At 44.9% G+C, this 26,450-nt stretch overlaps 4 protein-coding genes across 4 annotated transcripts in view; 1 reads left to right on the top strand and 3 right to left on the bottom strand.

Moving 5' to 3' along the window:
- Positions 1–1,261, bottom strand: part of LOC122614335 (pneumococcal serine-rich repeat protein) — a 54,048-nt gene extending 52,787 nt beyond the window's left edge. The window contains exon 1 of the mRNA XM_043788901.1: positions 117–1,261. Within this exon, the coding sequence (XP_043644836.1) occupies positions 117–1,172 (1,056 nt within the window). The 5' untranslated portion in view covers positions 1,173–1,261. The remainder of the gene's footprint in view (positions 1–116) is intronic.
- A 16,599-nt stretch (positions 1,262–17,860) lies between these two features.
- LOC122619075 (probable multidrug resistance-associated protein lethal(2)03659) lies at positions 17,861–22,708 on the top strand. Its single transcript, XM_043795786.1, has 10 exons — positions 17,861–18,134; positions 18,314–18,374; positions 18,442–18,527; positions 18,609–18,917; positions 18,969–19,177; positions 19,230–20,761; positions 20,831–21,291; positions 21,349–21,614; positions 21,673–22,602; positions 22,660–22,708. The coding sequence occupies exons 1-10, from the start codon at positions 17,861–17,863 to the stop codon at positions 22,675–22,677; spliced, it is 4,146 nt and encodes a 1,381-aa protein (XP_043651721.1). The 3' UTR covers positions 22,678–22,708.
- Positions 22,709–22,907: 199 nt separating this feature from the next.
- LOC122626805 (dynein axonemal light chain 1) lies at positions 22,908–23,595 on the bottom strand. Its single transcript, XM_043807200.1, has 3 exons — positions 23,444–23,595; positions 23,272–23,383; positions 22,908–23,210 (listed from the first exon to the last, which is right to left on the bottom strand). The coding sequence occupies exons 1-3, from the start codon at positions 23,593–23,595 to the stop codon at positions 22,908–22,910; spliced, it is 567 nt and encodes a 188-aa protein (XP_043663135.1).
- Positions 23,596–23,888: 293 nt separating this feature from the next.
- On the bottom strand, positions 23,889–26,267 carry LOC122616414 (nucleolar GTP-binding protein 1). Its single transcript, XM_043791856.1, has 3 exons — positions 26,108–26,267; positions 25,710–25,984; positions 23,889–25,649 (listed from the first exon to the last, which is right to left on the bottom strand). The coding sequence occupies exons 1-3, from the start codon at positions 26,153–26,155 to the stop codon at positions 24,014–24,016; spliced, it is 1,959 nt and encodes a 652-aa protein (XP_043647791.1). The 5' UTR covers positions 26,156–26,267; the 3' UTR covers positions 23,889–24,013.
- Between the last annotated feature and the right edge of the window lie 183 nt (positions 26,268–26,450).

Raw genomic sequence — 26,450 nt, 5'->3', positions numbered from 1 at the left:
GAAGATCTTAAGTTAGGCGGTATATTTTATTGACTGAGAAATGCAGAGACATTGGTGAATCTTTCCATCTATTGAACTTAGTCAATCAAATACCCGTAGAGCTGTACTATACTTACCGCTTGCTGGGGTGACTGCAGCGGAAACGAGCGAACCACGTGCCTGGGGAAGATGGGGCTGCACTGGGCGCTGATGGACTTGGCCTCCAGGATCCTCAGTCTCTTGGCCAGTCGCGCTCGCTCTCTCGACTCTGCCTCCCCACCGCTCGCGGTAATCACCTCCGCTCCACCAAAGCTGACGGTACAACGGGAGCTACTGTATGAGAGGCTTTCAAGGCTGCCGCGGAGCGAGGCGGTCATGCTGTCGTCCGCCAGCGTGGAGCTGTGGAGAACTCCTCCATGGGCCGTGGCGGTCACTGTGGCAGTTGCTGTGGCAGTCGTCGAGGTATTGTCGTGTCCGGAGATCGGGGGCAGTTCCGACTCGCCGTTGATCGTTGTGGAATGTTTGCCTGGGAGCTGGGCCTTCAATCTGAGCTCCCCCTCCGAGCTAATGGATCTCCGGTCCGCATCCATGTCCATCTGGTGTGCAGGCGTGTGCGTTTGAGCTCGAACAAGTAAGCTGTGGCTGTGCTTGTGCTGTCGCTGGGCTCCCGATGAGTTGCTCAGCGTGCTGGCCAGGCTGTCCTCCAAGTTCTCCGGGCGCTTCGGATGAGATCGCTGTAAGCTGGCCACTGAGCCGGAGGCCTCCTCAATGTCATCCGTCCGGGTCTTGCCTTTTGCTAGGGCCTTGGTCTTCCCGCTACTAGTAGCTGGTGGTGAAGGCTGGACCTGGTGATCCTCCGGTGGCGGGGTGTCCTCCCTGCTGGAACGGCGACTTCCGCTGCCAAACAGTTTTCTGGGCAGAAAAATGCGACCGATGGACTTTCGCTTGCGCCGCTTCGCCTTCTTGTGCTCCTCGTAGTCCCGCTTAAGGGCCTGCATTTTGTGCTCCACCAGAGTGCTGAAGACAGCCTCGTAGGTGAGCGCCCGTTGGAGATCGAGCAGAACATCGTTGGTGGAGACGGCCTTGTCCAGTTTAGTTAGCAGCTGCAGGGACTCAGCGCCACTCCCACGACCACTGCCACTACCACTGCCCCCGCTGCCAGTGCCACTCTTGCTATCGTCCGCATCCGCCATGTTGGCCTAGTTGGATGGTGGGTGGCTCAATGGGCGGCTCAGGCTCGGGCTCAGGCTCTGGTGGTTGGAGGCGGTTGTTGCTGCTTTGGCTGCTGGTGCTAGCGCCTATTTGCATTCTACTCGACGCGTTGACACGTTGATCGGTTTGTTTTGTCGTCGGGGCTGTGCTGGTGCTTCTGCTCCTGAGTCTTCGGCTCCTCCTGCTGGTGCCTGCCCGTCATCTGGGTGGCGACGTCTTTGGATGCGTCAGTGTCATCGCCGCCGCCTCCTGGTTACCTCGTTCTCGTTTATCTTCTCGTCAATTGCCTTTTCAATTCTTTCTCCTTTGTGTGTCACGGTGGCATCAAGTGGCGCTTAAAGGCGACGGCTGCACCTGAAACAACAAGAGCAACCGAACATTAGAGCGACTCTCCCACTCGATTCAATAGACAATCATCGCCCAATATCCTTCGCATAACCCTCCCCCTCACCCTCACCACATTCAAGGACTCACAAAAGATGTAGCAGTATCTTGGGGCGCGGGATGCAGCACCACCGTGCCAGGAAGGACAGCTTGCCAATAGTTTTGCTCACTTTTCTGGCTCGGATTCGCGTCTGCCTCCATTATGCATGAGTGTAGCAGATTTCAACTTGTTGCACGCACCTCCTCCCCCACAAACATAGCCACTCATGCGAAAAGGACCCAACACACGAAAGGGACGGCATTCGTGGCGCTCTAGTAGCACTCAATGTCGAGTGGTCAGTGATGACCTACATTTATTGGCCTGTTTATGCCCAGGTTGCAAAAGTATCACATTTAAATTAGGCAATAGATAAGAAAATACAAAGAAAAGAGTATTTAGCGAAATACGTAATTGTAGTTTTATATAGACCTGCCTGAAGGACTAAGTGGCTAGAGAGCAGTCTTAATTTTGGTAAATTCAAACGTTTTATTCATTTTAAATGGTTTTGTTGTTTCGCAATGGAAGTATATACGAAGTATATACGTGGAATGTATTCCGTGAGCTTCACGCCCCATCTCTTCACTGTAATATCCGCTTTAGGGGAAAAACAAAGCCAGGTGGACATCACTGAGTCGGGACAAGTGAATCGAGAGCATCGAGCTGTGACAGGTAAGTGGGAGTGCGAGTTGCTGCTAAAGCCAGGCTCCCAGTCGCCGTGCGAAATGTCGGTCTATATGTATATACATGTGGGGGCTATGGCCGTAGGCCCGTGGGAAAATGGCAGCGACAGGAGTCCCTTGTGGCCTCCAATGCGCTTTTTGCGGCCCTTCATTCTGAATGTATATGTATGCATACACACCGAATAAAGACCTACAATGGAAATGGATATTGTTTTCATTTCCGCAGTGCACAGTCGCTATTGCAATCTCAGTCGCATGCTCGTGAATGTCGACGCCAGCTGTGATGCAAATGGCACACAAAAGGGTCGCCACAATAGGCGCCATCAGCAGCAGCAGCAGCCCCATCATCTAAAAAATGATTAAATGCAAAGTAGAAGAAAATAATGCCCAACAAAGCTCGTACACAACATGCAAAGGGCGGAGAAACCCAGGGATTCTGAACACTAGCGTGTCGCGACTTTGGAAAACGTGAGGCAATCGCAATTAAACGATATGGTCTGGTAATAGAAAAAGTTGAAGCCGCCAGTTTGCATAAATTTCAGTGAACAGGATCAAATACTTGGCCCAGACGCACACACTTGCACACTGAAAGAATACTCAATATAAAATGAAATTATTCATAGAAATCTATGAATCTTTGTCATAAATCGCTCTCTTTCGTAATTCTCACTGTTTTAAACATGGAACGACCTTCTTGGCTATTTTAATTTAATAAAGAGTGCCTTCTTTACTGGTTTTTGCTTTGAATTTTCCCCATCATTTTGTACACCCACAAACAGTCGGAAAGCCGAACAAAAGTTAGCATGCGACCTCAACGAAAATTGTATAAATAACCTGTGATGCAAACAAGAACAGAAATCGAATTACCTCAACTAGCCAGTGAGAACTTCAGCAAGTCACACAGGCATTCACCTTGATCCCATTGGGATTTGCCTGAAAATTGGCTTAAAGCAATTCACTGACCACCGAACAACTCCAATGAATCCAATCCTCAAAGTAAGAACGACAACAATAACAATTTTTGTGAGTGCACAGCCTAAGCGTCTTATCTCTGGCCCAAACACAATATTCAACCAGCCAGGCGTGCAAACAATCTAGGTAAATGAAAGAGAGGCACTGCGTGCCGGGAAAAGAGAGGCAAGTATGCGTGGGCGGTGAGAAAGGGGCGGCATCGCAAACACACACGCATAAATCCAAACAAAGACCACATGCCTTATGGCCAGGGCCATTGGTGCGGTACTACGATACTACGGGGCTGCCTCCTTCGTCTCAGGCGGTACGAAAATAAATCATCCGAGGACATAAAACGAAGCCAGGCAAAAATTATAACTGTTGCTGCCACTGCCTCTGCCACTGCCGCAAAAGTAAATAACAGTTAACAGCGGCAACATCTGCTGCTGGCCGCGGCAGCGGAAAATTCAACAGTTGTGCAGAAGCAGAGGCAAAGGGCCCACGAGAGAGTCCTTTCTCCGCTGCCTCTCTGCGCAGCCGCCACTTCTGTTGGCCAACTTTTAGCATGAGCTGTTAGCACCTCTGTTAACGAGTCCTGCTTGTTGCTCGGTTGTTTGGTTGCTTGCGTATTCAAGGAATGTTTGCCACTGATGATCTCCCTGCGGGTGTGTGTTTATAATGGGTCATCTGAACTTTTTAGCCAAGTAGTTGACAGTTTTTTCCATTAGATTTATGTGATTGCATTCGGTAGCTCGTGCCAGCTGGTTAGCCCGGCTGGCTAACTTTCAGGGCTGCCGAGTTTGGTGTCAATGACAAGCTAACAAATGCGTAATTGGCGACACACATTGCCGGGTTCCGAGTGCTCTGAGTTTGCGTTGAATGGGTTTATTTTATAACGGCACTCCAAAAGTTGGTGCTGGGAAATTGGGAAAACTAATCTTAATTTAGTCTTATTTAGTTCCAAACTAAATCCGCATGGTTTATAAAAGGGTTATATACATTTTGAATTAAATGAGCAAATGGAGCTTATGTGTTTGTTTTTTAGTTTCTGTCTCAAACTAGAATCCAATAAATATAGATTTATGTTATTATAGTTTAGCGTATTGAAAAGTATATATATTATTTATACATTGATAGACAACTTAAAATGTAAAAATAAAATAAAAATAAAATGAAGTCTATGCAGGAAAAACTATCATTACTAAATTGATGGTCTTCTTTAAAATTATAAGGTAATTCACTCTCTGTTTATCTGCAAAAATGTATGTACAAGCAAAATTACAAATAGAAATCCACACTTCGCACGCGTCCATGGCGTATACGTGATAATCAAGACCATTTCGCATATTTCACGTTGGGCAACACCCAGCAAACGGATGGCGCAAGTTCCACGCCCTCAAGCTGGCGCATAAATACGTAATTGTTAATAATTTTGCAGCAAAATTACCCGGGTCCAAATCAAGAACGGAATAGCAAATGCAAATGGACGGAGTTGCAGCCGGACGGAGGAGTAAACCGACCAAAACTCGAATACTTAAATTTAATCAACTTTCAGCTGCCCAGTGGCGTATACGCGATACTGGCAACTGGAAACTGGATACTGGATACTGCTGCTGATACCCCAAACTCTCGGCCGGGGGCGTTCAATTATTGACGCCCCTCTTCGCTGGTGTCCTTCGCACATTTTTTCGGTTCGCCAACCGATGCAGCCCAAACATAACAAAACGAGGAAAAGCTGTTCGGCAAATAAAACATGCACATGGCTTAAAACACATGACACCGAAACGAGAGACGTCGGACAAGCTAAAACGGAAAAAAGACACGAAAATAAAGCTGAACACAGCAGGCGTCCTTTCCCACACCATCTCACATTCCACTGGCACTGGCTCTGGCACTGGCACGACCTTTGAAATTAGAGTTCTGAGATGTGTACGTAAAGTTGGTGTGTTCGTGTGAGTGCGAGGACCAGAACAACACACATTCAAATGAGTCCTTGGCCGCAACGAGCTGCAGCAAAAAGGACCTCCCTGCCGCCGCACCGTCCATCAAGTGCAACTGCCGTGGCCCAGCAGCCATCACTGTGTCAGATAATTAGTGAAAACTGTCTGTGAAGAAATGTCTGTCTGTCGCCAGGTCCGTGGGTCCAGCATCAGCATCCACAGCCAACGTGTATATTCGCAGGCACATCCACATCCATGTCCATGTCCATGTCTATGTCCACGTGCATGTCCACGGCCCTGGCAATGGCAACAGCTGAAATTCAGAACATCTGAACATCAGAACGCCTGTGAAAAGCGAGAGTACCATGGGCAATATAGGTCCAAAGAATCTCGAAAGAAATCTTTCTAGAAATACCGTAGAGGTATTTCAAATTAAAGCAGTTCAATTGTGCAATTTTACAGTGTTAGGGAACGCAAATGTATCCAATGCACTAATAAAATCTTTTCATATAAGTTGAGAAACATATATTCAAACAATTTCTAATTTGTAAAACATCTATTTACATTCCTTTATCAAAGCAATATTTCCTTGGAAGACTTGAGCATTACTATTAAATTTCTGTAAGTTGGTGCCTTGATGAATTTATACCTTTTATGTATTTTGAGGCTGCCATTAATATATTTTCATATGCACACCTCTGCTAAACGCAATAGAGTCCGTAACCAGCTTTGATGTCATTCACTCGATTTCCAGCACCAAATGAAGTAATTTACATGCAGAAAAATGAATAATTGGATGGATGCCCTGCAATTATTCCGTGCCCGATCCCATGGTGTAGCATTGCCTTTGGTGGAGAGCCTGAAATGCAGAAATGCAGGCTGACAGTTTTATGACACACAGAATCGTATGTATGCCTTAGCGACACCCTGGCCGTGGTTGCTGCTGCAAGGAAACTCTGACAACTGTGGACACGGCCTCCTCTGCTCTCTTCCTTCTCCTTTCTCATCTACTGCTGATGTGCTGCATCAGCTCAAGTTCACCTATTCCCAAACTGCTGGAGGGATCTCGGGTTTTCTGACCTGACCTTGAACCCTGGCCGCAACTCCAGAGGCTCACGTGGCGTATGAGTAATGGTCCTGCCATCAGGGAATTCTGGCAATGGAATGCGTCGCGTCTTGTTTATTTGTCGAAGACAGGTCGCACCGCTCGTATTTATAGAGCTTTCAGAATACATCAGCCAGTTTGACTGGCCTGTGATTCGGCCTGATTCAGCCGTCGATATCACACAAATCAAACTATGAAATGGGGATTCTTGTTTTTCGGCGTCGGGGTTGATATAAACACACGATTCGAACTGAACTAAATATTTACACGTCGCTGGGTGTTTTCATTCGGTGTTTGCTTGTAATCCCGTCCTCCCCTCCTTCGACCGCATTTCCTTTGTGTTCCGTTCCGCTCTGCTCGACTCCGTCCGGTTTCAGTTCGATTGGTTGGTCGGCATTGTGCGTTTGGCATTTTTATGAATGGCCCACGGCTCCGGAGTTCCCAGCAAATTCCATTGTCTAGCCAACAACAACGAACGGGGCGAAAGCAATTAAATATATTCCCCTTCTTTTCCGACAAATTTTTCTGTTTAATTTACCCGCTGTCGTACAAGATGTACGCAGCGAATACAACCATATTAAGGGGAAATGGTCAAATATTGCGTATACGCATGGAAGCCCACATAATTGGAAGCCAGCTGTCCTTGTCCGTTGAAACAGAAAGGTCGGCGGAGGAAAAACGGAAGGTAATGGAACTCGCATTCCATTAATTTCCACTGAAAGTCATGAGTACCTCTGATTGTAAATGCCCTTACAATTCGTTTCGGTCCATTGATTATACAGGGCGATTGCGTATTTTATCTCGAACTTGTAACAAAGATACAATCCACTTTGTTATTAGACTGTACTGTTAGACTGTACTTTCCCGTTCTACACATTTCTTTTTTTGACTAATTTACAAATATTGGACAAAAAAATTAAATCTATCTATCTATTTATATTCCGATTTGAATGTTTCTAACCGTAATTAATACCAGCAAAGTAAAACAAATTTCTAGGACTACGAAAGCCCATGTGACCCCCTAATCCTTTGCTCTGTAAATGATCTGTAAATATCTCTTGAAGTCTAATATAATCCCAGTCCCATGCTCACAGCATTCTGGCTAACCGTATCATTTTCAATAAGCCCTGAAATATGGGGCAATCATTTTTATTGACTCTACGAGGGCAAGATACTTTCGGCTCGGGGAAAAAGTTGCACTGCAGTATTTATATTGTTGTTTTAAAATTGGCCCTTGTTGCTGGCGCTGCTTTGGCTGTTATTGTGCCGTTGGTGTTGGTAATGGCGCCACATTTGTTCACGCTCCCAAGCCAAACAGAAAGCAGCGAGAGAGGGGGAGACGGGGGAAAGCGGTGGGGCAGCACTCAAATGACAATCGATTTGCGAACGCAAAGAGCGTAAATACAAATCAAATATGCATTACACAATTGGCCTGGCCAGGATTGGTTGTTGTGGCCGGACTGGTCGGACCTTGGCCCGTACTTCAAGTGGAGTCCACTGAAAGTTTCCCCTTTTCCGCCCTTGTGTCCCAGAAAAGTTTTTACCACTCTCCGTTGCTGTTGGTTTTTTTCTGGCAAGGCATTTTCCCATGTTTTACTTGCGGGTAATGCCCAAACACTTGTAAATTTAATGGTCCCGGCTATGAAGCAACATTTTCGACTTGGCCCCGCGAACGGAAAACAGAAGAATTAGGCGCTGGCAACATCTGCCATGGAAACTTTCTCACGCATTTTTAGTACTATTTAATTGCTGGCATTTAGCGGTCCTTGGAAAGGGGGGACAGGCGGTGCTGTGTGGTTGTGTGTGGGTGTTCGGGTGCTTTTCCTCCGCTAAGCTATTAATTAGAACGCTAGAGCACACACACACAAACACACACATTCACAGCGAAGCTGGCGAATTTATAGCTTTTTATCGCTGCAACAAGTTCATCTCGTCTTCCTGCTAACGGATGCTCATTACGACCCCGGCCGGGATAAATGGGCAAATGGTTGAATGGATGGATGGATGATGGCTAATGAAACCCTGTGACTTCCCCCACAGCCACAGCCACCGATATCCTGCTGGCAGTGCACAAAAATACTGTGATTCCAGAGAGTAAACAACATTTTTTTCGCCCTGATTTAACGCGCTGCAAATAATTGTGAGGCCATCAAAAACAAGAAGTAATTAAGTGAATTCCAGGGAATCACCCCAGGATGGAATAAAATGCATTGGCAATTATGAAGAGCCCCTTTTGTAAGATGTCAGGTTACGAACAGGTAAAAATAGAATGACCAATTTGACTTTCATTGGCAGAAATCTGCTAGTCCCACCTGCTATTTCTGATTCATTCACAGCTCTGCTGAAAGGCAATCAAATCAAATTTGTAATTACGAACAAATATTTATTTTGTATAGCTGTGACTAATGTAATTCACTTCAGATACCGCCATTTAGTTTTATACCCGTTACTTGTAGACTAAAAAGGGTATACTAGATTCGTTGAAAAGTGACAGGCAGAAGGAAGCGTCCGTCTGTCTATCCGTATGAACGTCGAGATCTTAGGAACTATAAAAGCTAGAAAGTTGAGATTAAGCATGCCAAAAATCTTTTTGCCGTGCCCACTCTAACGCCCACAAACCGCCACAAAACTGTCAGTATCGAAATGTTTCTTCGTACTTCCATTAGCTGAGTAACGGGTATCAGATAGTCGGGGAACTCGACTATAGCCCTCTCTTTTGACTAAAAAGTTTTATCAAGAAGACTTTTAATTCCATTTATGGAAAATTAAATTTTGTTTTTTTTACTTTATATACATTAATTTTTATTTTCTTTATGTAGTATCAAAAGAAAACCATATAGTTTTGCATACATTTCTTGCTGCGGCTTTGGGCTACCAACTTCGCAGTCTGTGTAATGTTTGACCAATGGATGTCGAGAAAATCGATGTAGAAATCTCATATCGATCCAAGAATAAGAGAAACTTGGCCACTCACCCTACGTTTGGAATCCAATTTTAGCATTTCGATTTAGCCTCGCACTTGCTGCTAGCTGAAAGTGGCATTTATTAAGGCCAACACCCCATGAGCTTCAAAAATACGAATGCTTGGCGTAAGGATAACGATTGTGAGCACGACCTAAGCTTAACTAAGCAGCATGCAGTTGTATCTGTGGGCCATGTTTGCTTATAAGTATGTATGGTTTTATTTATGTTTATGTGAGCCGCGTCTTGTTGCAGGCAAAAATGTGAGGAGAGGGAAGAGGAAAGGGAGGCACAGGAGAAGTCGGCATCAGTTACCCAACAAACCGAGCCATGGGGCAAAACAGCTTATCCTTGAGATATAAACTGACATTTAAGCAACTCAGCCGTATGCATAGCACTCACATAAGCACAAGCTCACACGCAGACACGTGCACAAAAGGCAAACACACACACACAACACATATACAGCACACACACACACTAACAGATGCAGCCGTAACCTTGCAGCACGCGTTTCCACCAAAGGAATACCCCGCCCGCTTGGTGCCACGCCCCTCATCGTCCCACTTTTCAGTCAATTGCATTGATGGGAAAAAATGTGTTAGACTAACAAAAATGGAGGGAAATTGAATAGTTTATTTGACACTTTAATCCTGAATTACGTGCCACAGATTAGCGCATGGTGGCAAATCAACATCAGAATCCCCAGGTGGAAAAGATCGAGCAATTAAATTAAATTGCATTTATGCACGTTGCTTACCCACACACCAACACAGCCCCACAAGTACAGCTCACACACACACACTCTCACCCACTCACAATCAGACAGAACACGTGTCGTATGAGCAATCCTTTTGTCTTTGCACTCGCTTTGTTATTGCTGTTGCGTTGCTGTGTGCGTTTTTATTGAAATTAAATTGTTCGTGTTAAATTTCACCGCCACAAATTGTTGGCCTGCATGTGTCTGCTGCTTGGGCGCAAAAGTGTGTGTGTGTGTCCGTTTTTGCTGCCACGTTGCACGTTAGTCAATGTCATGTTGCTCCACACTTTTCGCACTCAGCCAAACACGAAACTGTTATTTTTTTTGATTCGGAATATTTCAATGCAATAAGGCTAAAATATGTACGAATATTTTTGCTTTTCCACTGAAATCCAGGCTCAGGAATTGTGGTGTAATAATAACCTTCTACAATAATAAAACGTTTTTAAATCTTTATCTATAGTTCTGTAGCTTAACTTATTATTATATATTATAAAAATTTAATTTTACTTGTATTAAATTAGCTTTCAAAGCATTTGATCCAAAAGCATATTAGAGTGTTTATTTAGATATATTTGCTTTTATACTAGAAGAACACATTCAAGTAAATTTCATAATTTAACCATATTGAATTTTTTCAGTGCAGAACTGGTTTCCCCACTCTCATACACGCATTTCAACGCAGCTATGTCAATTTGTGGTTTGTTGTCTCTCCGCCTAGGTGGCACTGAAAATTGTTGGCCGTACCACGCGGCGTATGAGCAACATTTGTGGGGCACTTGAAGAGCCAGTTGCACATACAAATATGCATATGCTGCAGGCACTTGCAGGTGCATGACAATTACTTCGCAGGCCCGCTGGTGCAACAGTTGCATTCCCCAGCTGTCTAAAACTTGCGACCTGTTAAACACTTTTAGGAAACTTTTCGCTATTTTGCAGCGAGAATTCTTTTGCCCATCTTTGTGAATCCTTAATGCCGAAGTTCAGGCAGTAGACTTACTCGCTCTTTCTGAGGTTTCAGCTGCCGGACTTAGGACAAACCTGCTGAAAGTGGGTCAAGCCAGAATAGTTTATTTTAATTTCAGCAGAGAAAAATCAAATGGTGCCAGGCTTTATCCTTCGTATATCCCAACTAAGCCGAGAGAGAAAATATTTATTAGGCTATGCCAAACTTTAACAATTTATTAAAATTTAGTTTTCACGAATCTTATTATACTTTTCTGAAGTTATCAAAAACTTTGGCTTTATTTTGGTAAGTAATTATCTTCAATGCCTGCTTTGAAAAGTATTTACTATTTACGTGAGAAAAATCCAACAAAACCTTAACTACAAAATAAGAACCTATTTAAGCTGAAACTTTACGTAAATTGTTAAATTGTTATAGTGATCAATCTTGTGCTGTTACTTAAGCCAATAACTTTACCCAATGGGTGCTGCCAAAGCTATTTTATATAGTCTAAATTTGTCTCGTTTCATTCTGCTTGTATTTGACTTTATCAAATGTAAATGGGGATGTTGGTTTAGTTTAATTGGAATTTCCCCATCCGAGTAGTTCAAATATCGAGCGCACTTTAAAGTGAAACTTAAGTCGTGTTAGTTTGAGCATTCTGTTTGATGAAATGTTTGCTTAAATTGTGGCCCAAATGGTTTTTTGCCTTTTTTGTCCAGCTGCAATGGTTGGCTTGAAGGGTTTCGCAGCTGAAGCTGCCATCCTTGTTAATGCTAATTGCATTTTGTCTGCCAACCTGCTCGGAGCAAATGGAATTACGGAAAATAGTGGCCAAAGACAAGAGGCAGCCAGTGGGTTGGCAAGGCCAAACCGCAAGCCACAGAATGGCTGGCTAATTCAATACTGCTGCACAATTTGCTGTTAATTTTAGCATAGTTTTAATTTTTTTTTTTTCGTAATTTTACATGTAAACGATTTGTGGGGGGGGGAGTTGAGGTATGCAAGATCAATAGAGGTCATGCGATGCACAGCCTGCCGCAATTTGCATTGAATATGCTATGATTTGGTAATGATTTATGGCCAGTATATTCTGCATAAGGTATCCACCGAGCTCATCAATTAGGCACGACAAGTGCGTATGTAAAATACGGATCAAAATGTCAATGTCGTTTTATTATTCAAAAATCGGTCAGCTGGGATATGTGCGAGGTTAGCATGCTTAATATGGCCCAAAGGTTTGAAAATACTTGATAAATGGCACCGCGACATAACGTACGAGTATATCGATGATTTAGGACTCCGAACGCCATTGTTCCTGCGAAGAGAAGCGAAGTTTTGCCCGATACGCGCAAACCATATACTATACTGAGTTATATGTATTATTTATCCCGCCAACACAACAGCGTGCTGCCAAGTACATACCTCATATACATACATCTGTATATACATTCCTCCGCAGCCTGGGCAAACATCTGCCGTATTCTCATCCAGAACCGGGCCGAAAAAAATAATATTGAGGCAGTGCTCGGTCAGGCGCAGAAAAACACACACACAATGTTACGAATATGCGCATATAAATATTAAGGTTTTTTGATGGGTGCACAGGAAGCCTATGCACAGATTTGCGAGAGAAAGTTTCAAATGAGTTTCCATTGAAACGCCCTAATGCCAAATTAAGGCAAAATCCAGCATCGGGTTTATGCGGCAGAAAATGAGACGTCAGACATGTCACATGCATACATATCACACACCCATCACGCACACACACGTTCAGTGGACAAGAAAAAATTCGGAGGGAAAGTTTTGTAGGAGCAAGCAAAAAAATGGCCAACAAAAAGAACAGAAAACAGCTTATAATGAACGAGCCAAAAGCTTAGGCATCATCGCCAAGAGTTTCAACTTTTTTGTGGTATTGCCCATACGACATGTTGGCTTCCAATCACTTTCTAGCTAAATCGGAGAGATTGATGTTCCAAAGCTGATGCCAAAAATTCAGTGCAGCTGGAAAAAGGCAATACCCCAAAGATTTGTTAAATTGTGCTCCACTCTGAGTTTCACTTCGGGTAATCTACACTTTGGCATCTGATGCTAAAAGTTTTAATGATGTGTCAGCTTCAGTTATGTAGCTAGATAGATATATGGCGACGGTGCTTGAAAGAGTTGGTCAGCTTGATAAAGTGCTTCAGCTGGCCCAGTGCGAAATTTAAAAATGTCTGAAATACCCCCACAAAGGGAAAAGTGAATTTACCATAACCCATATTCCTTTATTTATTTGTATCCCTCTAATTCCTCTTAAGCTGAACTTCCTCCTACGTACATAATTCATCTTTGGGCAGTTAAGGGACAAAATCGAGGCCAGAATCCAGACATTTCGGTCGAATAGGAATCGATTGGTAAATATAAGTATTTCGTTGCCCCATTTTTCTTTCCTACTCTGCGCTGATTTGGTATTTCAATATATTGTATAAACACCTTAATCACATTTCACTTCAAAGACTTGGAATTTCTGCTATTTGTGCTGCTTACAAAACTCTGTTTACATATGGCTCGTACATAAATGTACGCACACATGGTATGGCTTTGTTTATAGTTCGGGCCTGTTGTCTGACAATTAATTGTGCATTCATTTTAATTAAGATCCGTTCCTCTCGGACCCAGATAAATAGCTAATTGTGTGGAAGGGTTGCTGCGCCAGCCAAGGAATTTTTCAATTAGCAAATGACATTGGCATCGATTCTCGTCACTTTGCGACACCAAAATGAACTTAGCAGGCCTGGCCAGCTTATGATTTATCCTTATCTGCGGCATACTTCTGGGCGCCCCTCACGCACACACAGCCACTCGTACTAACGAGGCTAGCTGGGCAGCGGCAACAGCTTCAACTTGTTGACGTTGGCTCCCAGTCTGCCAGAATCCAGCATCCCAGCATCACGGCAAGTGGTGGGCGTAAAGGACGAAAAAATAAAATCACCAGGAAAAGGGAACCAGCAAATTGTTGAATGTACATGTACACTCCGTATCTGTGTGGGCGATTTTGTTACAGTGCGCCAATCCTAATTTGAACTTTTTGATGTTGAACCTTTGAAATGTTGACTTTCTGATTATTTTATTAATGTTAAAACTCGAAACAGCTTAGTGCCACGCAGCTGTTCTGATCAGATTGCAGTGATGCACTTACTGATATTATATAGATTTTATCTAGCTTATTTTCAGTTATTTTTATTAAGGAAGTTATGCTAGAGAATATGTATAAAATAATACTTAGCTCTTTAATAAATATAAAAAATTAATTTTTTTTAAATTGATGATAATTAGATTAAAAGACTATTAATTGAGCCAGGGGCTGTAAAATGTCGTAGCTTAAGAGAACTTAAACATTTCCAAGTTGGATGTTGCAGATATATGAAGTTGTCCTGTATTTTTTTTCGCTTTCGCTCTACATACAAGCACCAACACAGGCACGCAGACACACGGACGCCGAGACTCGAGTATTGGACTAACTGTTTTGCGGCATGCCAGAGCCGAAAAGAGCGAGAGGACGTAGCGCGGAAAGAAGGCGAGGGGCGGAAGAGGCGCAGAGAAGACTGGAATGGAGGGAACGGAACGAGCGGAGGACGAGAACGACAGAAAGAATGCCGGAACGAAACAGGCCTGGTCCTGCTGAAACATTAAAGAGCAAATAAATGTCTCGCAGAAAACAAACGAAAAAGATGAGTTAGCCAGGGGGAAGAGAGGAGGATGAAGGGGAAGAGAGGAGCCTGAAAGGGGAGAAGGGAGAGAGGAAACCGACGGAGCCGTAGAACTTCACACGCACACAAGGATGCTGCTCGAAACACGCTTGCTTATTACCGTTACATTCGGGGACTACTCCAAGTGGGAAGAGCGGGCGAGAAAGGGACGCGGAGAGTCTCTTTTTTACTGCCCTTGTCGAATTTTATGTTGTTAATTTTCGTTTTATCCGAAATTTGATTGTTTTTTTTCAATTGTAGGCTGCTCCGCTTTCTTTTTTATCGATGCTTTGGCCTCTCACCATACTCTTGTTTTGCTTTACACTTTTTGCACTAACTTGTGCTGCCTTTCCTATGCTATTTATGTATAATTATTTATTTAATTTTTTTGCTTAACACACTTTTTTTTTATTTATTCGTGGCTCGGCAGGCTGTTGAATCTTTTATGAGGCAACCAACACCAGCACACTTTCACACCAACACGATGTCTTTTTCCTTTGCTTATTTTAATTTTTTTTTTGTCGGATGGCTCGGGAAATCCTCCGTTAACCGACGACGACGTGGCCACTGATGGAAATCTCGCCCAACACTGAATTACCCTTGGCATCAGTTCTGCCGTCGACGTCGCTGCCAACTTAACAGCCTCTGCTACGCTAACACTATAGGTCAGTGCTAATAACAGAGACACCTGCAACGCACTCGGCCAATCTGGCTAGCCGTAGTCTGTTATTTATACGCTGTTGCATATTTGAAGCATCTGTTTTCTATCGCAACTTTGTTGCTACTCTACGCATGTGTGTGGGTGGGAATGGGTAGTAGTGGTGGGTGTAAGTGTAAGTGTGAGTGGGTGGTTGGGCGCTCTTCGTTTACGGGCCACGCTCCTAAGTAGTCTGTAGTTTTTCTGCGTACACATTGCGAAAAATTACACAGAGCGGATGTGCACTTTTTTGCAGGCATTTCCCAAATTTATTTAAATCGAATATGTTTAACGTTTACTTTTATCAACAAGCCAATTTAATATTCAACATTTCGGAAGTTCATTAAGGAACACTTAGTCAATCAAGAACGTAACAGAGATATTTTTACTTAGAACGCGATAAGAAGGAAAAGGATATGCTGTTTGCTAACTTATCTAAATTAAATTAACTTAATTTCGTGTTTATTTACTTCAAAGAGTACGCGAATTGTTATTCCCCTTTTTCGCGGTGTGTTTGGTATGTTTTGTTTGTTGAGAGCACATTTTATGGTTCTGCGTCCGCTGCCCAAGCGGAAACCTCTTACTTTATGTTTATGCCAAGCGTTCCGGGCATTACAATAGACGGACACTCTTCTTCTACCTGCTCTGCACTCCTAGTGCTTACGTTTACTTTAAAGCCTACAGCCTTTAGAAAAATGGTACATTAAATACACACAAAGAGGGAACACATGTTGCCGAGAAATTGGGGCCCAAAAAAGGAAGCCCAATAAAAATGGCCGATTCGCGCAGCCTCCAAAAAGCTGTTGTTGGATGTGCTGTGTGCATAAAAACATGTAAATATACACACGTATATACATATAAATAAGCAAGTTGGTTAATAGCGGGCCTAAAGTATCCTGGGAATACATCGATACATACGTCCTACCTAAGCACACTTGTATTTGCGTTTCATTTGGAAAGCACGCGCCATTTAATATGGCATATTACATCTTCGGAGCTCCATAAACTTGAGACGAGCCTAAGCTGTGTTTAATTCGATTCCGACTAGCACGTTATTAATATCCGTATCCGTTTCAAAATCTCACCGCAACAGCTGCGAACGCTTTGAGCCTCGAACTGCGACTGAAATCGAAAGTAAGTGGGCGGGGAACTAAACATTTGATATTAACAGCACGAATGGAATCAGCAACAGCAATGCGGCAGCAAGTGGGCCGAAAGCCTTGGGAGCCCGGTTAACAGAGCGCTAACAGCCAATGGCCCAAAAGTTGGCCAATAGGTCAGTTACACTGCAGTGGCTAGAACTCAGAAACTGTCATTTGACGCAGTTCTTGGCCAACTTCGCTGTTAAATATGTAAAAAAAAAAACATCAACGTACACTGAGCTAAATTACAGGGACTACATTCTGAAATTAATGAACCAGGCAAACACCGCACGTCCCGAAATGGCTCAACAAAAATAAGATGCGCGGTAAATTACGCGGAAGAGACGCCGAACAAACAAATGCGAAATAACCAGAAACAAAAGCATAAAACGTTTAAACAATAAACTTCAAAAAAAGATTAAAAAGTTCGTCGCCATTTAGTTGATGCATATGTCCATATGTGCACAGGTAGTACGCGCCAATTGGTATTGGTATGTATCCGCTTGTGAGTAATGCCACATTTACCTATGTAAGTTTTAAAAATATATTAAATGATTTAAAAACAACATTTTACAAGCGCAAATACTATGCAACACAGGAAGTACTAAAGTCGACTCTCTGATCATCAGTTTTTGCCAAAGCTCTAGCAGATCTCGACGTTTATACGGGGACAAACAGACGCACATGCGTATGCTGATAAGAATTTGGAGGCGCCGAAAATCGCGCTCGTTCCGCACGCTTAAAGTTGAGAGCTTTAAGGTTTATAAATAAAATGTTAGCTACAACATCAATGTGTGTGTACAAGATAACGCCCTCTCTCACTCTCTGTCACTCTCTGGCACTCTCTCGACGTCTCTGGCTTTGAATATAATATATAAAGCCCATAGCCAGCTACATGTGAAGAGATTATGTGCCCAAAAATCACTCCCCCTTCTAATGTTTTGGGTGGAAACAAATATTCTTTACAATAACATCACACAATTTAATCTAATCTAGCCATGTTAGCATTGCTTATGAGTCGAATCACAAATCTTGGAGTATTCAACTTTTTAACTGGTTTTATTCCATCGTTTTTACTACCACCAAAAATCCTAGACATAACTTAAAGGGTATATAAACTTCAGCATTCTGGGGCTATCTTCAATTGAGATTATATAACAGCTGTTTGGTTTGTAACATTCTCCATTCAAAGCTCCGTATCTGCCCACAACTCGACGAGTAAAGACGTGCTATGGGCACGAAATCGCGCAAATAAATTTGTATAAACATATAATTATGTGAAAAGTCGTAAAAGAAATTTATATAAAATTAAAACACATTAACGAACCCAATATGGAGAAACCATCTGTTTTAGAACCAACATTCAATTCAGATTCAGAAAAGGAGAATACAACAATTGAAGAATCTCCGTTTCTAGAAACGAAAGCATTCAAACGCCGTAGCGACGGCGAGATCGACCTAATCAAAAAAAACCGTGATGAAAATCTTTTAGTTAACAATTCTCCGCACCTTATATGCCGAAAATGCTTCGAGCTCGGACACCAGACCGAATACTGCAAAAGCAAAAGCAAAAGCTCAGAAGCTAATTCTACTCAGAATGAAAAGGGTAAAAGTCAAAGTGTTGGTTTATTCAATATACAATACAGCATTTTTCATTTACTTGGAGGACAATATAATCAGTCCATTTCAAGAGAATCAAAAAATGTATTATCTCTTCTAATTTATTCATATAAAATTATTATATCGTTGTGATAAGAAGTTTTAACTTTATTTTTGTCCCGGTAGGAAACGTCCTTCCGGAAAATCCCCAAGAGCGATCGAATTTTCTATCGACATTATGCTTTTGGTAAGTCATTTCTAAGACTCAATGATTTGTTGACTTACAATAATTAAACAATAATTCAACAAAACAGGTATACCGTACCTATATTTCGAAAGGGCTACAAAAAAACATTGGACTCAAGCGACCTTTATAGACCCTTGGAGGAGCAGAAGTCGGGTAAGAAGTACACGATTTCGAACTAATAATAAAACTTAACATACAAGTATATGTGACTTACGACTAATGCCATCGTTCTAGATACACTTGGCAACCAATTGTGTGCCGCTTGGGACCGGGAACTAAAAAATGACGCGAGAGCCCCAAAACTGCTCAGAGCCCTGCTGCGGGTTTTTGGCTGGCAATTTGGAGTCCGTGGCCTGGCAATCTTTGTGGTGGAGCTGGGATTACGTACTTTGCAGCCGACCTTCTTGGGGAAGCTCATTTCGTACTTTTCGGGCGACTCAGAAGCTGTCGGTGCTGGCGTCTATTATGCAGTCGCTCTAATCGTCATTGGTGCCCTGGACGTGCTGATTTTAACTCCAACCGTGTTCAGCATACATCATGTGTGTGAGTCCGCCGTCTGTGTAAACTGATTCTGTGTACTGATGTTTTTTACAGGCTTTAAGATTCGGGTGGCCCTGGGCAGCCTGATCTTCCGGAAGGCCCTGCGACTGACCAAGGGCGCACTGGGCGACAGTACATCCGGCCATGTGGTTAACCTGATTTCCAACGACGTCTCCCGCCTGGACAGTTCACCCTACAATGTTCACTATCTGTGGGTGGGCCCACTTCAAGTTCTGCTCATCACATACCTTATGTATCAGGAGGTAAGCAGATCCCCGTTTCCCAGAAACTGATAACATCTCTTTGCCCCTGCAGATTGGAATCGCCGCCGTGTTTGGGGTGTTGTTTATGCTGCTCTTCATGCCGCTACAGATGTATTTGGGTACTAAGACCTCTGCGATCCAACTAAGGGCTGCTGAACGGACGGACAACCGGATTCGGATAGTGAATGAAATAATCTCCGCCATTCAGGTGCTGAAAATGTACGCCTGGGAGCAGCCGTTTGAACAGTTGGTGACTCATGCCCGCGAAAAGGAGATGAACACTATTCGCCACGGACAGCACATAAGGGGATTCGGTTTCGCCTGCAGAATCGTCCTCTCTCGGGTGGCAATCTTCCTCAGTCTGGTTGGCTACGTCATCTTGGAAAGGGTTTTCACGCCGAAAATCGCCTTCACGATCACAGCCTACTACAACGTACTGCTAGCCGCCATGTGCATATACGTACCTACTGCCATCATCCAGACGGCCCAAATCCTGACCTCTATCAAACGCGTGGAACAGTTTATGCTGTCCGAAGAGCTGAATAATTCGGACAAAAGTGAAAGTCCCTCCAAGGATACGGTAGGTGATCCACCCACCAATAATAGCGAGACCGATCTTCTGGAATCAGCTATCTCCATTAGAGAGCTAAAGGCCAAATGGGATCCGAATTCTCCAGACTACACGCTTAGTGGAATAAACCTGCAGATAAAACCCGGCAGTGTGGTGGCCATAATCGGATTGACTGGGTCTGGAAAATCTAGTCTCATCCAGACCATTCTCGGCGAGCTGCAAGCAGAGTCCGGCCAGTTGAAAGTCAATGGCTCCGTGTCGTACGCCTCCCAGGAGTCGTGGCTCTTCTCCGGCACTGTGCGCCAGAATATCCTCTTTGGCCAACCTATGGATAGCCAACGATACGCTGAGGTTGTAAAGAAGTGCGCTCTGGAGCGGGACTTCGATCTGCTTCCCTCTAAGGATAATACCATTGTTGGAGAGCGCGGTGCTTCCCTGTCGGGTGGGCAGAAAGCCAGGATCAGTTTGGCGAGGAGTGTTTACCGGAAGGCGTCTACATACCTTCTGGATGACCCACTGAGTGCAGTAGACGCCAGCGTTGCCCGTCATCTGTTTGAGCAGTGCGTGCGGGGTCATCTACGGGGCAGCACCGTAGTTCTGGTTACCCACCAAGAGCAGTTCCTTCAGGAGGTCGATCAGATTGTGATCTTGGCTAATGGACAGGTCAAAGCTGTGGGCGATTATGAGTCGCTACTCAAAACGGGTCTTATCACTAGTCTGGGAAGTCTAGCAAAGAAAGATTACCACGAGGAGACGGAACAATTGTCCGCGGATGATTGCTCCAAGATTAAAACCGAAGTCACCACCATCAACGGAAACCCTGTGCAGACCGTCGAAGATACGAAGGATGCAAAGGAGCACGTGGAGCACCAGGAATCAGGTGGCATCCGTCTGGCTTTGTACGGGAAGTATTTTCAGGCGGGAGGTGGATTGGTTGCTTTTCTTGTCATGCTGACCTGCTCTGTGTTGGCCCAGGTGGCTGTCACTGGAGGTGACTGCTTTCTTAATTACTGGTTAGTCAATTTGGTTGACTTTGTTGAAAAGGACCAAACTGGATGAAACTAAACTCGATTTTTTTTTAGGGTCAAGCAGGAGAGCTCTGCTGTTGCCCAAAGCGAAAGGGAGAATATGGACTCGAAAAACATGGACTTACACATATACACACTCATCATAATATTGTCCGTTATCATGAATTTGTCATATTCGTTTCTATTATTTAATATCGCCAAAAGAGCGTCTCTCCGATTGCACAGCAACATATTCAATAGAGTTATTCGAGCTTCCATGCATTTCTTCTCGATGAATAAACATGGAAGCATTCTAAATCGCTTTACCAAGGACATGAGCCAAGTAGACGAAGCCCTTCCCTTGGTCTTGGTGGATGTGATGCAGATCGCGCTTTGGCTAGCTGGAATAATCATCGTTATAGCCCATGCCAATCCTCTGCTGCTTGTTCCAACTCTTATTCTGGCCGTAACGTTCTTTCATCTGCGATACTTATATCTTAAGACCTCGAGGGACTTGAAGCGCGTAGAAGCTATACGTATGAATTCGAATATTGAATACATTCAGTATTGATACTAGTTTAGTAATTCCACAGATCGGTCTCCAGTTTACTCGCACTTGGCTGCTTCGCTGAACGGCTTAACAACCATCCGAGCCCTGAAAGCTCAGCGCGTTCTGGAGAAGGAGTTCGACAATTACCAGGATGCGCACAGCTCTGCATTTTACATGTACATAAGTACTTCGATGGCTTTCGGTTATTGTATGAACTGCATATGTGTGATTTACATATCGATCATTACGCTCAGCTTCTTTGCCTTTCCTCCGGGCAACGGAGCTGATGTGGGTCTGGTCATAACACAGGTGAGCCATCATGCAAAAGTATTCACCATCACCTGCCAGCCCTTTCGGTTCTCCACAGGCCTTGGGACTGATTGACATGGTTCAGTGGGGAGTACGCCAATCCGCCGAGCTGGAGAACACCATGACAGCCGTGGAGCGAGTGGTAGAGTACGAGAGCATTGAGCCGGAAGGAATATTGGAAGCATCGGATGACGAGAAGCCACCCAAGACATGGCCAGAACAGGGAGAAGTCGTTTTCAACGAACTTAGCCTTCGCTACACACCAGATGCGAAGGCGGAGAACGTGCTCAAGTCACTCAGCTTCGTCATTCAACCCAGGGAAAAAGTGGGCATCGTGGGCCGCACTGGGGCGGGTAAATCCTCGCTCATTAACGCCCTCTTCCGACTGTCCTTCACCGACGGATCCGTGCTTATTGACAAGAGGGACACAAGTCAGATGGGTCTGCACGATCTGCGCAGACAGATCTCGATTATACCCCAAGAGCCCGTGCTGTTCTCCGGTACCATGCGATACAACTTGGATCCCTTTGACGAGTACAGCGATGAAAAGCTGTGGGGCTCCTTGGAGGAGGTGAAACTAAAGGATCTGGTGACGGGTCTCCCTGAGGGCTTGGGGAGCAAAATCAGCGAGGGCGGAACTAATTTCAGTGTGGGTCAGCGCCAGTTGGTCTGCTTGGCCAGGGCCATTCTGCGCGAGAATCGCATTCTTGTGATGGACGAGGCCACTGCCAATGTGGATTCGCACACAGATGGCCTCATCCAAGCCACTATTCGCAACAAGTTTAAGGATTGCACTGTTCTGACGATTGCCCATCGATTGCACACAATCATTGATTCCGATAAGGTGATGGTGATGGATGCTGGAAGGGTTGTGGAGTTTGGGTCGCCCTATGAACTGCTGACAAAATCGGACTCCAAGGTGTTTCACCACTTGGTCAATCAGTCTGGTCGAGACACCCACGAGGAACTGCTGAAAATCGCCAAAGAGGTTAGATCCGATTAGTATTGTTAATTAATTCATTACGTTCTAAATGTTTGCTTCCAGACGTTTGAATCCTCCTAAAGACGCAGTTCTTACTCGTCCAACTGGCCTGTTCTATAAACTATTTCGTATAAACCTTGAAGATATGTATTATGTGGTGCCACATCTGTATTTCTTCTATATACTGAATATGAAACTTTTTTATGTAAAAGCATATGTTTTATTAAACTATTTTTTATTTTTAAGCACAGAAGTTTCGGATGGGAACCCCAATCTCTTCAACGTCGGTAAAAGCCGGATGGCCATCAGCCTTAGAGCTGAGGCTCCTCGTTGAGCACGACTGGTTCTCCGTCCAGTTTACGGATTGTGGGCAGTCTCTTGATGCACTCCGCCCTCCAAGTAGGCTCGTCTAATCCCTCGGATAGGGGATTCCCCACCACCACTAGGTCTTCGAGGGACTCGATCTCGGCCAGGCGATTGAACTCCGACCAGTCCTTGATTAAATTGTTGCTTATATAGAGCACCTTTAGGCATTTGAGACCAGTCAAGCCCTTAATTTTCTCGATTAGATTATAGCTGAGCCACAGCTCTTCCAAGGTTTCAGCCACCGCCTCCTACGTAAAAGAAGCAAATGAAGTCCAGAAGGAACGTTTATACGTTCCTACTTTCTCTTACCAGTCCAGATATCTGCTTAATGTAGTTTCGGGATAAAGAAAGGACCTTGAGGCACTTCATGCCCGATAGGCCGAATATCTTTTCGATCATATTCGTAGACATACTGATTCTCCTGAAGGGGGAAACAAAAAGAAGTATTTCTCCTCGAAGAACTAAGAACTTTTGAGCTCACTCGCACTGCACCAGCGTGCCCAAAGTGCTGTCCATTTTTTCGATGGGTGGCCACTGGAATTGCAGATCAATAACTTTGGCAGTCAGGGAATTTTCCTGCTCCCGCTCCTCCCAGCGCTTCAGAGCCTCCTTAATTGTGGTGGCTTTGGACATGTTGCTGTGCCGAAAAACTTTTACTCATTGGACAAGAAAATTGGTGAAGTCCAAACAAACTTCTTCGTTGCCAAGGTGAAGCAAGAAACTAGCATATATCAATAGGCGTAAACTTTGTTTTTGCCGAACACAATAGTAATGCACATCCTATTGAGGTGTTCACCCCTTTATACGAACTTTCCCAGGAGTCAAGGCTCTTTAGTTTTGATTATGTACAATTTTCAAGCTTACCCTATACAAGAGAAAATGGTTTCCACTGAACTTTACAGATTAAGCAAAAAAAGACTCCAAAGTGTTTGTTAAAATACAATCCTGTATTTAAAAATGTTATAGGGGATAAAGATAAGTCGCTTAGTTTATACAGAGGAGCAGGCGAACCCACCAGGTAGAATCACTTAACCAGCCAAAGCTGCTGCGCTTAACGGCGATCCGTCTTGCCATTTCCACGCTTGCCGGAGAACAAATGTTTCGGCATCTTTGTGCCGATGAAGCGATCCGCCTCGCCCTTGAGACCCCTGCTTGTGACCTTCTTGGCAATATCCCGCTTGGCCATGATCTGAGCCTTCTTGCGAATGGCCACGTTCTTGATGCCCAGGGTGTCGCGCGACGGCGCCCGCTTCAGGGGCAGACCAGTCTTCCTGACCACCGCAGAGGACTCCTTGTCGAGCAGCGGCTGCATGGGCACCTTCTTGGATCCAACTGCCACCTGGCCACGACGCAGATCCACCACGGACTTGGTGAAGTTGGCGTTCTCGCTGCCGGACATGTCCACACCGAGGCCCTCCATCGTCGACACCAGCTTCTGTACGGAACGGTCACGCACCTTGGGCTGCTTGTTTCGTGGGATGATTGGCTTGTTCTTTCGCGACGACAGTCGCTTCTCGTCGCGCAACTCGAAGCGCTTGCCACGAATTTGCTTGGCCATCTCGCGGATCTCCTTGAGCGTTTCGTCCATGGTCATATCGGGCACTGTGTAGATGCCGCTTTCCTCCCGCAGTCCTTCCTCGCGCTCCAGCTCTTCCAGCTTGTCAAAGATGTCGGCATCGATGTAGTCGGCAATGTTGTGGCCCTGCCAGAACTCTGGTATAATGTCGTAGCGCTCCTCTTCGGGAATTTCGCTGTAGTTCTTCTTGAGGTCCAGCGTATAGTCGTCGCCCATCTCCTCCTCGATCTCCTTCTCCAGCTTGCGCTTGCGCTCTGCCTTTTCTGCATTCTCTTGCAGGCGCGCCGAGGCCTTTTCTGGGATGCAGGGTGAACGAAGTTTATCATCTCGCGGCGCTGGCATGGCCACATGCAAGCGGTTCAGAATGTTGTCCACCTTCTTCGTGCGCATCTTCTGATCCACACGGTACGAGAGCAAACGCTCACAGGCTTCGGTTTTCACCTCCATGACACCGGTTTCCTGAACGGTGGACATGAGCATTACGGGAATGTTCTTGTCCTCCTGCAGCTTGGTGATAATCGCCCTTCTCTCCTCTGGCAGATCCTCTGGTGTTAGAATATCGATCTTGTTGATGGCCAGGATGAGGGGTTTGTTTGTAAACAACGGCTTGATGCTCTCGAACAGCTTGACCTGTTCCTCCAAGGAGTGGCCGCACTGCTCGGAGATGTCCATGAAGTACAGGACGCAGGCGCGCAGATGAGCTAAGGCAGTAATGGCTTGCATTTCGATCACATTGCGCTCTTCCAAGGGATGATCCAGGATTCCAGGTGTGTCTATGACCTGCCAGCGCAGGTATTTGTAGTCTGTGTGCCCCACGTACAGGGATTTGGTGGTGAAGGCGTAAGGCTGCACCTCCACATCGGCGCGGGTGATCTTGTTGATGAACGAGGACTTGCCCACATTGGGGAAACCGCAGATGATGATGGTACGCGAATAGGGATCGATGGTGGGCAGACGCGAGAGATGCTGGCGCACTTGCTCCAGATACGTCAGGTTGGAGGCCTGTCGCTTCATTATGGTGGCCATACGACCCAGGGCAGCTTTCTTCAGCTGCTTGCAGCGATACAGGGAATCGCCGTACTTCAGCAGGCGCACATAGTCCTTGGCAACACTGAAGGATAACAAAGAAGTTAATAAAGCTGATTTGAGGGTCTGTAACTGCGGAACTCACTTGTCCACCAAATGCCTGGCTGTATTGAGCTGACCCAGGGCCAGCTTGTAGTGATCCTTGTCGTACAGCACGTTCATTAAGTCGGCGTAGAACGGATGCACATCGTCCAGCTTGGGGAAGTCCTGAATGATCTGCGACAAGCGATCGTGGAAGTTCTGCTGCGTGTACTTCACTTTGCGTGTGTAGAACGCCCGGATTCTGGATATCTTGTAGCCCTTGTGAACCACTGTCGGGGTCTTGCGCTGTGTCTTCGACAGCATAATGTCGATGAAGTCCTGTGGAAAAGGGGTAAAAACAGATATTATTTACATATTGCGCCTTTGGTAAACACCTGCAATGAGGTTATGTCGGGGCTCCAAGGGGTGCTCCGCGGGACGGGCGCTCCCGTAGATACTCACCTTGGCTGGCGGAACCACCATGATCTTTTTGAAGTTGTACAGACTCATCTTGGCAGGATTTGTTTATTTTCCACGCGACGAAAGGAAAATAAATGCGGAATCGAAAGCAAAAACACCACGCGGTGTCAGCTTCGTATTCCAAAAAGAACCGATTCTCGGGTGGAACCAGTTTAGGTTCACATGTGCTGCGCGGCGATGCCACCGCTTTCGAAAGCGGTGTCTAAATCTGGCGATGTGGCAACCATACCCCCTTGAAATAAAATGTTCTTACTTACACGCTATTAAAATGTGCATAAAATATAATTCCATACATAACACGGACACAAAGTTTTGTATTGAAAGT

This window comes from Drosophila teissieri, chromosome 2L, assembly GCF_016746235.2.
Source record: "Drosophila teissieri strain GT53w chromosome 2L, Prin_Dtei_1.1, whole genome shotgun sequence".
Taxonomy (NCBI): domain Eukaryota; kingdom Metazoa; phylum Arthropoda; class Insecta; order Diptera; family Drosophilidae; genus Drosophila; species Drosophila teissieri.
This window is presented reverse-complemented; position numbering and strand designations above follow the sequence as displayed.

Coding starts and splice junctions, on each gene's coding strand:
- LOC122619075 (XM_043795786.1), top strand. CDS start 17,861: ATGGAGAAACCATCTGTTTTAGAACCAACATTCAATTCAGATTCAGAA. Junction 18,528..18,608: donor CTTGGAGGAGCAGAAGTCGG/GTAAGAAGTACA, acceptor CCATCGTTCTAG/ATACACTTGGCAACCAATTG. Junction 19,178..19,229: donor CATACCTTATGTATCAGGAG/GTAAGCAGATCC, acceptor TTGCCCCTGCAG/ATTGGAATCGCCGCCGTGTT.
- LOC122626805 (XM_043807200.1), bottom strand. CDS start 23,595: ATGTCCAAAGCCACCACAATTAAGGAGGCTCTGAAGCGCTGGGAGGAG. Junction 23,384..23,443: donor GGCACGCTGGTGCAGTGCGA/GTGAGCTCAAAA, acceptor TTCCCCCTTCAG/GAGAATCAGTATGTCTACGA. Junction 23,211..23,271: donor TTAAGCAGATATCTGGACTG/GTAAGAGAAAGT, acceptor TCTTTTACGTAG/GAGGCGGTGGCTGAAACCTT.
- LOC122616414 (XM_043791856.1), bottom strand. CDS start 26,155: ATGAGTCTGTACAACTTCAAAAAGATCATGGTGGTTCCGCCAGCCAAG. Junction 25,985..26,107: donor TGGTGGTTCCGCCAGCCAAG/GTGAGTATCTAC, acceptor CCTTTTCCACAG/GACTTCATCGACATTATGCT. Junction 25,650..25,709: donor GCCAGGCATTTGGTGGACAA/GTGAGTTCCGCA, acceptor GTTATCCTTCAG/TGTTGCCAAGGACTATGTGC.